Source organism: Fulmarus glacialis, unplaced genomic scaffold (genome assembly GCF_000690835.1).
Source record: "Fulmarus glacialis isolate BGI_N327 unplaced genomic scaffold, ASM69083v1 scaffold32946, whole genome shotgun sequence".
In the NCBI taxonomy this organism is placed as follows: Eukaryota; Metazoa; Chordata; class Aves; order Procellariiformes; family Procellariidae; genus Fulmarus; species Fulmarus glacialis.
In genome coordinates this window covers 1,625-16,797 of record NW_009220579.1, presented here as the reverse complement: position 1 = coordinate 16,797, position 15,173 = coordinate 1,625, and the positions used below count along the sequence as shown (strand labels likewise).

Here is a 15,173-nt window from a genome sequence, read left to right as displayed (position 1 = left end):
AGGAATGACAGATGAGGTAGGCTGCAGAAAGTTATAGTACCTTCTTGGTTAACTAGTTTAACTTACTTTAAATCTGTATTAAAGCTAATGAAAAAAGTGTCTGTTTAAATTTGGCTTGTAGTGATTTAATTTCCAATTTATTATCAATACTGACAGTGATGGACTGCTAAATTATTATTTTAATAAAATCTTGCATTTTAGTTAAGTAATTTTGAGTGTAGAATAGGTGTTATGAAAAAAACGCTGTATCTTTGAGTTTTTGGGTTGTTTGACAGTAATTTTTTACCGTAGTGGCTTGATACTAAATACTGCCAGACAAACACAGAGAATGTTTCAAAGAACTTCCTAATTGCATCTCTGATAATCAGTGGATTATCATACAGGCTTCCTCCTAGATATATGAGTGGAACACACTTGCAATTTTAACTAGAGAGAGAGGTTTGATGTATGCTGTCCTTAGAAATAGCATTAAATTAAGCAAACTTTACTTGCTCTGCTCCTCTAACGTTCCCTTGGGATCTGAGTGGAGTTGAGGGAGACAGTCAGTGCTATTTTTTTTACCTTGTACAAACCATTGCAGGTTTGTCCCAGGACTGAGAACTGGGAACCAGTGCACCAGCTCTATAAGCTAGTACTGCCATCAGAAGAAATGTAGTTATTTACAGTGGTTACTCTTATTAGTTAAAATAACTTTTCTTTCTTGCTTTCTACCTTTGTTTTTCTTACCTTTACTGTTTGGCAAGGTCTTCAGCAGTGAAAACTCTGCTAGACTTTATCTGAGTATTCTAGAAAGCACATTATTATCCTCCATTAACTCTTTCACTGTAAGTCTGCTTGTTCCCCTACCTTAGAGAGAATATATGATATGTGTACTTTGCATTAATCCTTAGCTGAGTAACATCCAGGCAGTTTCGGTCCTAAAGCTGTTCTGAATAACAACTCCCAGTTGAGAAGTGGCTTTCAGGATTTAATCGTGTAAATACTTCTATTGTGGTGTTGTCTCAGTGGGAAACTGATTCCCTTATACTAGGCTCTACTTATATACAATGAAATTTGGTAATGGGGGAAAAAAATGGAACTTGAGATTCATGTGCCCAAGACCTTAGACTTAGGAATATGGTTACTTGCTAGTATTCTGTTCCACTGTGGTGCACATTTATTCATTTTCTGATAGTATGGGCACATGAGCGTGTTGCCTCAGGGCAATATGAATATAAATTTGCAGCATCAGTTGTTTTGCAGTCGCTGCTGTGATGTCCCTACTGTCTGATAAGCATTAAGTGGGTTATTCGCTACTGAAGAGTAAGTTAAAATACTTTGAGTTTACTCTGAATTAAGAATGAACTTCTGTTGATTTACCGTATAATAGGTAGTACACAGCAGGTAAGCTAGAACAACTTGCTTGTCTATTCTTGAAATTTACTGTTTGTCACCATTCCCAAAATGGCTGAATATCTGTAGCCTTCCAGTGTAAAAAGAACAGAATTTGGCTAAACAAACCAATGCTGCATATTGCAATTTCTCTCACTGTTCATACTGTTTTGTCAGTCCTGGAACAATACTGGTCAGACTAATTAGATAATCTTTAGCTGACTTTTTTTTTTTTTTTCTGTAGGGGTGTAGGATTGGAAGAATTGTAGGCAAGCTTTTTTTGTACAGTTTCTGTTCTACTCTCCATACTATTCAAAATAGCTTTGAATTAAACCTGTTTGTGCTAGTGCATAGACTATTGAATATCATTATGGGAAAGGTGGGATTGCTATTTTTAGAAGTGCGTGAGGGGTTTGGAAGGCTGAATCAAGTGGAAGAGTAGATGACTGCGTGAAGAGATGGATTATACATCTAAGCAACAAGACAACACCTTAAACTAAACTTATCAGAAGGATGCATAACAGCTGTTCAAGCTAGCGAAGATGACTGTAGCATATTTCTCACATTGCCATAAATACTGACTGAAAAACTAAAATTTTAGTGAAAAAAACACTGATGACATTTTATTTACTTTGAAATCTTTCAGTTGTTTTGAGTTTAAGATTCTTTGTGCTTATTTTTTGCACAGTAGAATCTCTACACAAATTAACTATTTCAATAATGTTCAAAGTTTTGAAGAAGAAGCTAGTGGTTTTCCTACCTTCAAGTCTATTGCTGAGAAAATCCATTATTTTTCAGGCACAGCGCTTATGCAAACGATGTGGTCAGGCCTGGAGAGCTGCAACTTTGGAAGGATGGAAATTGTATCACGATCCTAACATAAATGGAGGTATCTACTTCAAAGTGCATTTGAGACAGATGTAAAAATAGGGCAGAGGACTTTCTCTTAATACCTGTGTGTGGCAAAGAGAAATAACTCTTTCATCTTAAGAGCCTTTTTTGTATCTAAAATATTTTACCATGTCTGTTGAACGTGTAAAAACTAATATGAAATTATTTTACTTGAAGGTATGAGTTCACTGAATCCATTTAACATGCTAAAGTCACTTTGTTTTTGAAAATCAAGCATAATCACTAGGAAATAGATGTCTCAGAGTTCCGGAGTTCTCCACCTCCATATAATATTTCAGTCTGTATTTTCTCAACATAGAATCGTAGAATCATTAAGGTTGGAAAAGACCTCTGAGATCATCGAGTCCAACCATCAACTCAACACCACCATGCCCACTAAACCATGTCCCTGAGCACGTCATCTACACGTCTTTTAAATACTTCCAGGGATGGTGACTCCACCACTTCCCTGGGCAGCCTGTTCCAAGGCCTGACCACTCTTTCAATAAAGACATTTTTCCTAATGTCCAATCTAAACCTGCCCTGGCGCAACTTGAGGCCATTTCCTCTCGTTCTATTGCTAGTTACTTGGCGGAAGAGACCAACCCCCACCTCACTACAACCTCCTTTCAGGTAGTTGTAGAGCACGATAAGGTCTCCCCTCAGCCTCCTCTTCTCCAGGCTAAACAGTCCCAGTTCCCTCAGCCGCTCCTCATAAGACTTGTGCTCCAGACCCTTCACCAGCTTCGTTGCCCTTCTCTGGATACGCTCCAGCACCTCAATGTCCTTCTTGTAGTGAGGGGCCCAAAACTGAACACAGGATTCGAGGTGCGGCCTCACCAGTGCCGAGTACAGGGGCACGATCACCTCCCTACTCCTGCTGGACATCTGACTTGTGCCACCTAGCAAATATTTTGTTGCTTACAGACTCAAAGCTGGACTCTATATCCAGCTTCAGAAAGGTATAGTAGGACTAGAGTTCAGCAAATGTAAATGCAGGAAAAAGAGATGCTTTTAAAATATTTGAAATTGTTAAATTACCTTTCTCCTTGGTTCTGGGGTTCCTTGCACACGGTCCTATTTATAACACAGTACCTTTCTTCTCTTTATGCTCAGGACATTGCAGGATTTAGCAAAGAATTTAAGAATGTGTCTAAGTATTGTGCATAGCTGGGTCTGGAAGGCACAATGCTTTCCTACTTTTCAAATCCTGATAGCCTGTTACTTTTATCTTCATGCTTCACCAGCGTCCTGGCCTTGTTTTGAGTGTGCCTACCTAGCCTGCTGTTATATGGGGTTTAATTCCGTGATGCATGCCCTCATGCAGATGCATACAGAATAGCAACACTGAAGCAGTGACATTTTTTAGAAGTTTGTATTTCTTAAAGAGAAAAGGAATTTTTATATCTTAACTTTGTGTTTTCCAAGTGTAAACATTGTAGATATGTTATGGTCAAAACCATTATTTTTTTCAAAGCTAGATAGCAGCTAAACTTTCAAAATACTATGACTTTAAGACGTGCGCTTACCGAACTTCCCAGAAGAGCCACCTTGAAGTCCAGTCAAAAGCATCAAAATGCTTTGGGAAGAGTTCCAAAGGGATTGAGATTGGGTTAATAACAGAAAACAGGCTTTACCTTGTAACTGGTTTCTTCTTTTTTTTTAATCGCGCCTTTTTCTTTTTTTTTTCCTTTTTTTTTTTTTTTTAAATTATCCTTTGCATGTAGGAAAAGAGCTGGAGCCTGTTCAAGGGAATCCATACAGGTGCATTTGGAAAATAAGTTGTTGGCGTATGGCTGAAGAGGTAACATAATGCTGATTTGCTTGTTATTAATATATAAATTTGAACTTTTCTGAACTCTGTAACATTTTAAGTAAACCTACCCCCTCTGTGTTTGCTGCTTATAGGATTTGTAATTAATGTTTCTAAGAGGACTTCTGAAATAACGTATTTATGTCTTGTAGTGAGAAATCTACCTAATCAGCACCAATTTTTCAGGCCTAGGAAATGTCTGACTTTTTTTTATTTGGTTGAAAGTGAAACTGCTGACACTTACTTTGACTTTCATCTTGACTTAATTGAATGGGAAAGGAAAAATGTTGCTTTCTTTCCAGGTCAATATAAATTGTTCAGTAAGTTACAAGGGGATACCAGTGAAGAAGTCGTCACTTGCTATTCTTATTTTGACTCCTCATGTGTCCTGTGATTTTCCAGCTTTTCTTAGAAACTGTTAGATGGAACACTTTGTAATGGATTAATCGCTAATAAAATGTAAAGTGACTAGAAAACTTATATGCTTTGTAATTAAAAGTTGTATTTTTTTTACTGTTTATTTTAGGAGCAGTTTAATAGGTATGAGAGAGCAATCTATGCAGCACTGAGTGGAAATCTCAAACAGGTATGTCAAACCTCCTGATTAAGTGGTGTTTGGTAGTTGTGCATTTTTGTTCTCATATGTGACAGTGATATCATTGCAGAAATACTGCAATTACTGGTTATTGTACTTTTAAAGATCTAGTAAACATGACAATAGCAAACATTGCTGCTTTAGTAGACATGTTCTTTGTAGGATTGACCTGCCTTAATTAAATATACAATAGACTTTTCTTAGTATTATTGCTGCTGACTTTCAGTACAAACAGTTCTAATGTTGTTGTTTTAGTTCTTTTCTAGTTTGGTATTATTTAAGAGCTTATATAGTCACTTTCCTGCTCATGCACAGTATTTTATAGATGAGTTGGTATATCCAAAGATTATTCTGTACCCAAATTTCATTATCAATAGGTTTTATACTCTGTTCACTGCTCACTTTTATCTTTAAGTAGTTCTCTCTTTTTATTAGTTTTAATCCTCTAGATGATTTTGTGTTCTCCCACTCCTAACTAGTAATTTTTAAATTTTTTTTTATTTTTAAGAACAACGAGGAACATTGCAGACTATCATAAAAGTTTCCTTGCTGTTATAATAATCAGTGGTAAGCTCCTACTTGAGGAGCTTGATTTCCTACCCCTGCCCGCCCATCTTGGTATGATGTAGTAGAAATAAAGATAATTCGGAAAATAAAAAGAGGGGGAATGGGGAATGTTTTCAGGTTTTATTCATTGAAATTTAAAATTAGTTCTTTTACGGGGGAAAAAAGGCATTGTAAAATTATACAGACTTATAGAACAGAAGATACTTGCCTTCTTGTGACAGACCAAAGAGACGTTTAATGAAATGAAATTTCAGTGAAATTCAGTAATTTTAAAATTACTGTAAGAGAAGTGTTTCATGAAATGCAGTGTTTTCTCTGGAACTTGTCCCAGGGTTTCACTGCTGAAAGAGCCTAGAAAGATTCAGAGAAGAACTGGGTATAAAATTCTTTATATCACCACAGCAGCGGTACTCCCTTCTTCCTACCCTTCACCACTCACTACTGCACTGTGACTCGTGCAACTATGACATAAACCGGTAAGGCATTTTTTTGATCGGGCAGAAAAGTGGATAGTCTTCATCTGGATTGGTTTTCTGAGGTGGTACACAAGAGGGGGAATGGTGCCAGAGTGGTGCTGCCTCTGGAAGGACGATAGGAAAATTTCTATTGACTACCTTTGATATAAAATAATCAAGGAACTAGAGCACTATTCAGTGAAAGGTTTTTTTGTATCCTGCTTTGATGAAGGAAGGGCTGCTGTTCAAGATGGTTATTAAGCTGCTTTGGTGCCCGGAAATCTGATCCTAAATTACAGTTGCTTGGTTCAGATTCTGATAGTTCTCCATCTCTTGATAATTTTTGCTCTGTTTTTTTAATATGTAGCTTCTTCCAGTTTGCGATACCTGGGAAGATACTGTTTGGGCATATTTCAGGGTCATGGTGGACACTCTTGTTGAGCAGGAAATACGAACCTCAGTAATAACTGCAGAGGAGATGGAAGAGCTCCCTAGAGATTATTTAGAAACAAAGTAAGTTTTAAGTAAAATTATGGTCCTACACTCAACAAAGGATCCTGTATGATGTTTGGAGTATTCAAGGTAATGTTTTTTGCCTTTTCTCTCCTACTTTGAAGCTGGACTTCAGAAAAAGTTTTTGAAGAACTTCAGGCAACAGACAAAAAGGTACATATTAATTACAGTGTTTCTCTTCACTGTTTACCATTTTTAAGTATTCACAAGGTTCTACTTTTACTACACTATTTAATGAAATGCTCAAATATGCACAGTGACTGATTTATTGTAGGTTTTCTACCTCTATAATGTGTAATTTCTCAATTCAAATAGATTTTTCTATATGCTGCCACCTTTTAATGATGAAAAAGATACAGGCTTTATCTTGCCCCACATCTGCCAAACTAGCTGGGTGTGCTAAAGAAATAGCTGACTTTCAAGTGTTGTCAGACGTACAAAGCAGACAGAGTAAATCACCTATTTAACACTTTGATAAAATGTGCAAAGATTGATTACATGCCGTTTTCTTTATAGGAGGTTTCAGTTTCTTTTATAGGAGGTTTGTGTACATATTTCAAAACAGGCCTTTGAAAATTTAAAAGCATATTTGCTTAAACAGACTGTGTTTGTTTGTTACTTTTAACACCCTGTATACTTACTTCATTTAAGATGGAATATATAACTTACATGTTAATTTTGCAAAGATTAAATTGAAACTACACTTACCTTTATTTGATGGAGTAGACATACAGCGCTTATCATATTGCTAAGACAAAGACATGTTGAAAGACAGCTTACAGATTGATGCAGATGCTTACAGATACATCCAGCTGCCTTTGCCTTTCTAGTGGAATCCTCACCATATAGCAACTTTACAAGTGCATTTAAATTGTATCTCGTATTAATTCCTCTACCAAAAAAAAAAATCTCTTCCTCCTCAAGTAAGTTTCACATGCCTTTTCTTTAAGGATTTATACATATTGTTGCTTCTTCTGTGACTTTGTAGAATCTATTCTCTGTAATATCGTTATTTATTCTCCTCTTCAGAGCAAAAAAACCCTATCTTGGATCTCATTCATGAAAATATTAACTCCACAGATCTATATTCTGGTTCTTTCTTTCCGTTTGTCAATATTCTTGTAACTTGACATTGAGATAGCAAGTGCCTTTTCTCCTGCTCTTTATGCAGAATACCTTTTGAAATAGGAAAGCTTTTTTCCCTAAGGAACCTTTGCTTTATTTATGTTTGCTTTCTTTATACATTATGCTATAAGACTTTATTCAAAGTTTGAACTTTCTTTTTCACTCCCCAGAGGGTTGTAGAGGAGAATCAAGAACACTATCACGTGATTCAGAAATTCATTATACTGGGAGATGTGGATGGTGAGCTTTTCTCTAAGTGATTTTTAAATGTCAACTGACAACATTATTTCTAGTGACCTTTCCAGAAACTTATATGTGAATGGATTTTAGAAGCACACAGTAGGCAAACTCCACCTAACAGCTAAGCTGCTTCTTTAATCAAGAACTGTAGGGACTTTCTGCAGTTTGACATACAAGGTAGTTTTCAGAGAACTCTTGAAATCATGTAAATGTGTCAGAATATATGTGAGACTATTGCTATAACTTTTTTTGCGAAATGACAAAATACATACAGAGATATTTAAGCCAAACAGCTAAATCTTTCCAAAACTCTTGCTGTTCTGTTTTGTTGGGCTTTTGAGGTTAAATGACATTTGTTGAATAAATGCACAATTTTGAAATATTTCTTAGGTGTTTTTTCTCTGTGATATGGCTAATATCGACATTTCCTTGGTGGCTATAGGTTTGATGGAAGAATTCAGTAGATGGCTTTCCAAAGACAGAAGTGTGCTCCCAGGACACCTCCTTCGTTTCATGACGCATCTTATTCTGTTTTTCCGCACTTTGGGTCTGCAGACTAAGGTAAGTTCACTTGTATTTGATTTGTTGTCATAGCAATAGCTAGCCTTTGAAGTAGAAATGCTTGTGTGTGAATATATAAACTACATACAATGATGGTAAATTACTACCAGGCTGATGAGGAGCTGCATGCTTAAATAGTATATTTGTTCATCTTAGAGCCTAAATACAACAGTCAAAATTAGAAGAGAGTATCCTCCTCCCCTCCAGTTCAGCTTGAAAATTATCTTTTTGAGGATGATGGATTCTACTCATAAGCCCTTTATAGAGAAGAACCTGACTCAAACGTCAATATTGGGTTTATTCATAGCAGCTAAGATGCTTTGAATATAACCTGATCTTATACACAGTCCTTGGAATTGCTGTAAGCTCATACATGTTTTTGCTTGAGGTAATTGGTACTAGCTGAAACTTCCATCTATATATATGAAATATATACTCAAATATATACTAAGTATAGCCTACTAGCTACGTAGCCTATTTATGCTAAATATGCAGGTGGGTCACATAACTGCAGTTACTCTTTTCTGAGGCAATCACAAGTGATTAGAAGCTCTCCTTTTCTACTGTTTTAAAATTTAGAAGCGCTTACGTATCAAATAAGTTTCTGAATGTAACCTATTGTGGCGAAAGACAAACGTGTTTTCATTAGATGATTTAAATACAGCTCTGAGTTATTATGTTTTTTCATGCCTCTAATCATTGCTTCATTCCCTTGTTGAAATTTATTTTGAAGTCAGTTAACATTTAGCTAATTAAGAGGAAGTTGTGTGTGTGTGTGTGTGTGTGTGTGTGTATACATATACATCTTTTAGCCAGACTCAAAATTTGATAGAGTAGGTCTTTAAGCTAAGAATGGTAGAACTAGTCATTAGCATATGTTTAACAGAGGAGACAAAAAAGGTGCAATTTCCTGCATAAATTCCATTGTGGGATTGTGAGTAACTGTTGATTACTGCCTGTACAGTTTTGGAGTAGGTGAATTTACTGGAAGATTACTCGATCAATCCTCAGTAGACCTCAGAGGGAAAAGGCAGTTGTGCAAGCCTTTATGATGTTCCTTATTTGATGTTTGAGTACAATTCATATAGGTATATGCTTAGATGAAGATCTCTAACTTCATTTACACATATAAAACTAAAATGGTAGTTCTTCACAGTAACAAACACTTGAGTCTTAGCTAAAGCAGTCTCAGGTGCTCGGACTATACTTTGGTTGTTTAGTATAGACTATTACAGATGAACCAGGTGATATTTATACCCTGTACATAGGAACATTAGAATTTTCCATAATACAACAGTGCATGGAGCACACTGCGATAGTCGTCTGTTTACCTGACATTTTATTTATTAATAAAAAAAATACAGTAAAATGGAAATATTTGAAAAACAATTTAAAAAGTTAACTTTCCAGTTAGACCAAAAGCTATATTATCCAGTTGCAGAAAAAGAAAATCCTTGGAACACTAAATCTTTGAATCAGAAGACATATTTTTTTAATCACCCTCCGAAAGAAACAGTTCTTCCAGCTGAGCTTGTTTGAATGTGTAGATTACTGAAGCAGGGATGAGCAAATAACATTGTGTCTGTGTAATAGTGGTAGCCTATGAAGTATCTTTTTTTTTTTTTTCTTTCCCCCCCCCGCCCATCTGATTTAAAATTTAATTTATATTTGTTTCCAATAAGGAGGAAGTTTCTGTTGAAGTCCTAAAGACCTACATTCAGGTAAGCTTTCAAAAATACAGTTTAATTTCTTTGATGTAATTTAGATGTAAAGGAGGAAGAAAGGAGACTTAAGGTTGCAGGGTGGAAAGAGCTATGATGCAGTTAATGCTCTCTTCTCAAGAGATACATGGAAGCTTGCCTAATATGCAGAATTTCTGTCATCAGTGCTTACATAAGAGAGTTTTATTGATCCTTGTTTAGAAGCTGAGAAGTGGAATCTTCCTATATCAGAACAAAATAATCAGAAATCTGTTACACATTTACATTTTTATATAAAACATGTTTTTACAGAAGTATAAACGCACTTATATGTTTACACACAGGAATATAGTATGTTTTTCTAAATATTTACTTCTTATTCTGCAGCGGCTGATATCTGAGAAGCACACAGATTTAATAGCATTTTATGTTAGCCACTTGCCTCCAGAGCTAGCTGTTGCTCAGTATGCTTTATTTCTCGAAGATGTTACTGAAAGTGATCAGCGCCACCACTGCCTTGAACTAGCAAAAGATGCAGGTGAGATATGCTGATATTTAAATTATCATTTTATATCCTGGATTATTTTGTCTTTCAGTAGTTTTTAATGCAAGACCTAGCTATGAAGATGATATTGTTTCCTTCCTGTGTCTCTTCATGTTTCAACTAAATGAAATTAATTTGCTGATCACTTCTTCAAGTAGGAATATTGTGGTTTTTAACTAACGTGGAATTGCAATTCTTTCTGAATTAAACTAAATATCACTTCTGCTTCTGGATTGCGTCCAAACACAGCAGGAAGTAAATGCCAGCTGCCTGTCTCAAATATATGCTCTGAAGCTTGACATGATCGTATTATTTCAGAAGACTAATTATAAAAATATATACCTGTTTGTGGATTTAGGAAGGTTTTGAGTATCTTAAGTTTTTTGTCCTATTTATAGTGCTCTTTCTTAACCATGGTGGGTTGCTTGCATTAATTGTAAGCTTCCTTTCAGGCCTATACATCAAACTAAAAGCAACTACATGAAGCAGCCCACTGTCCATTGTTTGACAAGGCCTCTGTGCCACTCAAAATTCACAAAGAAATAGATTTACTGCAGAATTAAGTATCTAACTTTTCTTCAATCATTTTTTAGTCATTTTCTTTTAAAAACTTGGCTAAGATTTCAAAAATAAAACATCCTGCTTCAGCATCTGTAAAAGAACTACTCTGAGCTTTTCGTGGTACGTTCCTGTCAAACCATAGTCTTGCCATCAGAATTGTAGGAATCAGTGGTCTTAGCAAACATATCTATATGCTGGTCCCCAGCACAGACTGAAAAACTTGTTAGTTGTCTTATTCTTATGTTTGATATTCTCTGTTATCTCAAATATTGTTCTTCTAAAATACCTGCAACAAATTATGTATCTCAAAAGCTTATAATTTAGTCTTGACAATGTGAGTGTGAACAGACTGATAAGAATTACTAGTAGTAAGGAACGAGATCAACAACTGGAGTCTGAAATTCATTTTGTGGCAAGTTTGAATTCGTGACCGCTGTTACGTGGTTCTCTTTTAATCTAGGTCTGGATGTTGCAACCATAACAAAAACTGTTGTTGAAAACATCCGCAAGAAGGATGCTGGTGAATTCAGTCACCATGACTATATGTTAGATACAGGCACAACAGAGGTGAGTATACTTCATAGGGCAGATATTCCAGTTTGCAATCAACTATAGTGTCTTATACCATATATGATCCGTACTTCTCTTTCAACGATGGTGGAAATTGCCTTGAAAAAGCCTGTGAGGGAAATGCACTTTCCATGCGATCAAGTGAGGAGTTAATTGCACGAATTCATAACTTCATAACTGTTTCTACATCTCCTTGATCTTCTGGGCTGTGGTATATGTTGCTCAGCAGCATGTCTGTATGCAAACAATAAGTGAAGATAAAGCCCATGAAATGACTATTACAAAATACGTTGTAGCTGAGAGTAGGATATTTATTGTAGCTTCTAAGAATTATGAGGATTAACACTTTGGATCTCACACGTACCTTATTACGTGCTCAAGTGACATATTCTAGCTATGACAGACATTGCCTTTACTGACAGTTTCCTTGTCATCACTATTGAGTGTTGGTTGGGTCCAACTCAGTACATTAGTGACAGTGAGGTACTATTAATAGCTTGCTTTCAAAATACTGTTTAGAAGGCAACTGAGAGTTTGCAAACTTGTGGCAATTTTTTTTGCTGTTCAGTACAAAGTTTAAACTCTCCAAGCCAAATAGGTAGTTTGTCTAACGCAAGAGTTGGAAAACTGTGGTTGCAGGCTGATTGCACCCCTGAAGATTGTAGCGAGGGCTCCATAAACCATGTTTGTACAGTGTGTTCGTATTAAAGTTTGAGGAAGATGCATGGTAATCCATAAAAATTTTTGAGAGCTGGTGCTCATCCATTAGTCTGAATATCTTGGAAATACTTAGAAATGGATTTTTGAATGATTCTAGATTGCAGAGATTGTTTTCTAAGCTTTTGATACTAAAGTTGTGAATAAAGCGATCCTTGTTAGTATGTCATAATGCTAGATCTCTAGAAACTTGTGTATTTCATTGACCAAATTTAATGTGTCTAACATCAGCTGTATGCTTGAAATGTTAGTGAATCTATATGTTGGTTTTTACAGGCGGACCAGCTGAAAATAGATGTAATTGACTGGCTCGTATTTGATCCTGCACAGAGGGCAGAAGCACTTAAGCAAAGCAATGCAATCATGAGGAAGTTCTTGGGTACTAAACTTCACAAATATTGTAGACTTTTTAAATGTTTTTGTTCTCATTGGCTCTTGGCACTACATTTGATATAACTTTGAATATAGTCTATTAAAAAGCATGAGTTTGTCAGTTTATAAAAATAAAGTATGGAAATTGCAAAGTTGTTGATACTCATTTCACATTCTCATAGCATCCAAGAAACATGAAGCTGCAAAAGATGTGTTTGTGAAGATTCCCCAAGACTCTATAGCAGAAATATATAACCAATGGGAAGAACAGGGAATGGATACTCCACTTCCAGCTGAAGATGACAATGCTATACGGGAACATTTATGTATTCGGGCATATTTGGTGAGTTTCGAATGTGCTGTGTTCCAAGTTATTACATAGAAATAATGGTGGCTTTGCCTTGGTGGTGAAACTTTAAGCTTTGTCCGTTTGATTTAACTTGTGATTCCTGGATGCACTATAGCTGAGTTTACAAAATAGTGAGGTTCTTTTTATACTTAAAAGAAACTTTTGGCTTTTGTGCATTTAATAACGTTCTTGTAATTGTATAAATGAGTCAAAAATGTCAAAACACTGTTTCCAATGCAATCCAGGAAGCCCACGAAACCTTCAATGAATGGTTTAAACACATGAACTCGGCTCCACGGAAGCCTTCTTTGTTACCACAAGCAAGTTTCACTGAAAAAGTGGCCCATGAACATAAAGAAAAGAAGTACGAGGTAGGTAAAGTTCAAGTTGTTATTTACTATAAACATTTATGTTCTTGCTTAGGAGGCAGTCTTAGTTTAGTGAAACAGAGTAGAAGTCTGCTAATTCATATTGCTTAAGAACTCTATTATAAATTACTCTATTTTTATGTTGAAAAGAGGGAGTGTGAGATAGAATAGTAATGCCACTGCACAATAAATTCTCATGCGTGATTCTTGTATGACTCAGCTTTGCATATAATATTGTACACTGTAATAGTAAATATTCATTATAATGTGTTGATTGTCAGTGTTATTAATAAATCTGGGTACTTGATTTTGCTATTAACTCTTCCCTGGACAGAAGGCTGTCTTGTATTCTTGTATTTATCACATTTTCTTCTCTAAAAGATGCTGCAGTTCTGTTTGTTTTGCCAAAAGTTCTTTTTGCATGTCTGGCCAGTATGAATGCACTGTATTCAGTTTATACAAGTATTTGTTATATAAGCATGGCAGAATAAATTGTTTAAAATTATCTTCCTCTAGTGGCTTCGACTGCTGCTGAACAACCTGTCTGACTCTCTGGACAGGGAATTACGCAAGGATGTTAGCAGCAGGCTTTTAGGTTTTGGCAGTTGGCTGAAGATTCTGATTCAAGTTACAGCTGCACTGGCTGTTGCATGCTAGGGCAAGAGTCTGTGTTAAAATAGCCTTGGAAATTACAGAATCACAGAACGGTTTGGGTTGGAAGGGACCTTCAACGATCATCTAGTCCAACTATCGTGTTCTGCAGTAGTTTATTTTTTGTTTCTTTGCCAGATGGACTATGGTATTTGGAAAGGCCTCTTGGATGCTCTTACAGCTGATGTGAAAGAGAAGATGTACAATGTGTTGCTGTTTGTTGATGGAGGATGGATGGTTGATGTTAGAGAGGTAAAATGAATTTTTATATCACGGCGTAGACCACAAAGCCAGATTGTACCCGGCTGTACCTTTGTCATCTTTATGTGCTTCTGTTTACTCTGTTATAATTCACTCTGCCCTTGCTGTGACCAGTTACAGATTGCTTCCTGTTCAGTTACTGTATAAATCGGATCTGGCAGTCCAGTCTAGGCTGGTTAGTCCAGTTTTTTGCCTGTGACACTGCTAATTATGTGGTTATGCTGAGTTGCCTTTTAAAGGTAAGTGTTCATAACACTAATATATTATTTTGCTATGGTAAGGATGCCGAGGATGACCCTGAACGAACACACCAGATGATTTTGCTGCGAAAGCTGTGTCTGCCAATGATGTGCTTTTTACTGCACACAGTGTTACATAGTACTGGACAATATCAGGAGTGCCTACGACTGGCTGACACGGTTGCTTCTGAGCGACACAAGCTTTATACGGTGAGTTATTGAGAGCTGCAGACAGCTTAGCTTCCATTTAAGAGCTCTGTGGGTTGACTGCGGAAGAAGCTTCTATATAGAGAGGAAGATGCCATATGTTCCTTAACATCATAAGTTTCTTCATCTCTTCCCATTCACTGCAGTAGTAAAGGGTTTCCTTGTATGCTGACTTAAGGAATCAAAGAGTGAACTTTGAAACGCTGAAGATGATGCCAATGTTTTGACAAGCAGTTCTTCTGAGTAGTGCAGTTACTAATTTTTGGATGGAATCTATTGAACTGAAATAAGTTGAACTGTAGAATTGTAATTGATTTTTTTTTTTTTTTTTTTTATTTCCATTACATCTCAGAACATTGCATAAGCAGGTTTTGTTTTGGAGCACTTGGTTTACCTAACTTTCTCACCCTCCAAAAGTCTGAAAAACAACAGAAGAAAAAACTTCGCCACTGAAAAAAAAAAAAACAAACAACCCGCAACCAAGAAACCTAAACCACAACACT

The 15,173-nt window shown here is 36.2% G+C and overlaps 1 protein-coding gene across 1 annotated transcript in view; it reads left to right on the top strand.

Moving 5' to 3' along the window:
• The window catches only part of NUP107 (nucleoporin 107kDa), a 31,229-nt gene that overhangs the window by 15,492 nt on the left and 564 nt on the right, over positions 1-15,173 (top strand). The window contains exons 11-26 of the mRNA XM_009580817.1: positions 1-16; positions 2,170-2,260; positions 3,990-4,066; positions 4,602-4,661; positions 6,060-6,205; positions 6,310-6,358; positions 7,501-7,570; positions 8,013-8,131; positions 9,814-9,852; positions 10,219-10,369; positions 11,397-11,503; positions 12,500-12,602; positions 12,778-12,938; positions 13,190-13,315; positions 14,102-14,215; positions 14,506-14,673. The exon at positions 1-16 is cut by the window's left edge and continues 119 nt beyond it. Coding sequence (XP_009579112.1) covers positions 1-16; positions 2,170-2,260; positions 3,990-4,066; positions 4,602-4,661; positions 6,060-6,205; positions 6,310-6,358; positions 7,501-7,570; positions 8,013-8,131; positions 9,814-9,852; positions 10,219-10,369; positions 11,397-11,503; positions 12,500-12,602; positions 12,778-12,938; positions 13,190-13,315; positions 14,102-14,215; positions 14,506-14,673 — 1,597 coding nt within the window. The remainder of the gene's footprint in view (positions 17-2,169; positions 2,261-3,989; positions 4,067-4,601; positions 4,662-6,059; positions 6,206-6,309; positions 6,359-7,500; positions 7,571-8,012; positions 8,132-9,813; positions 9,853-10,218; positions 10,370-11,396; positions 11,504-12,499; positions 12,603-12,777; positions 12,939-13,189; positions 13,316-14,101; positions 14,216-14,505; positions 14,674-15,173) is intronic.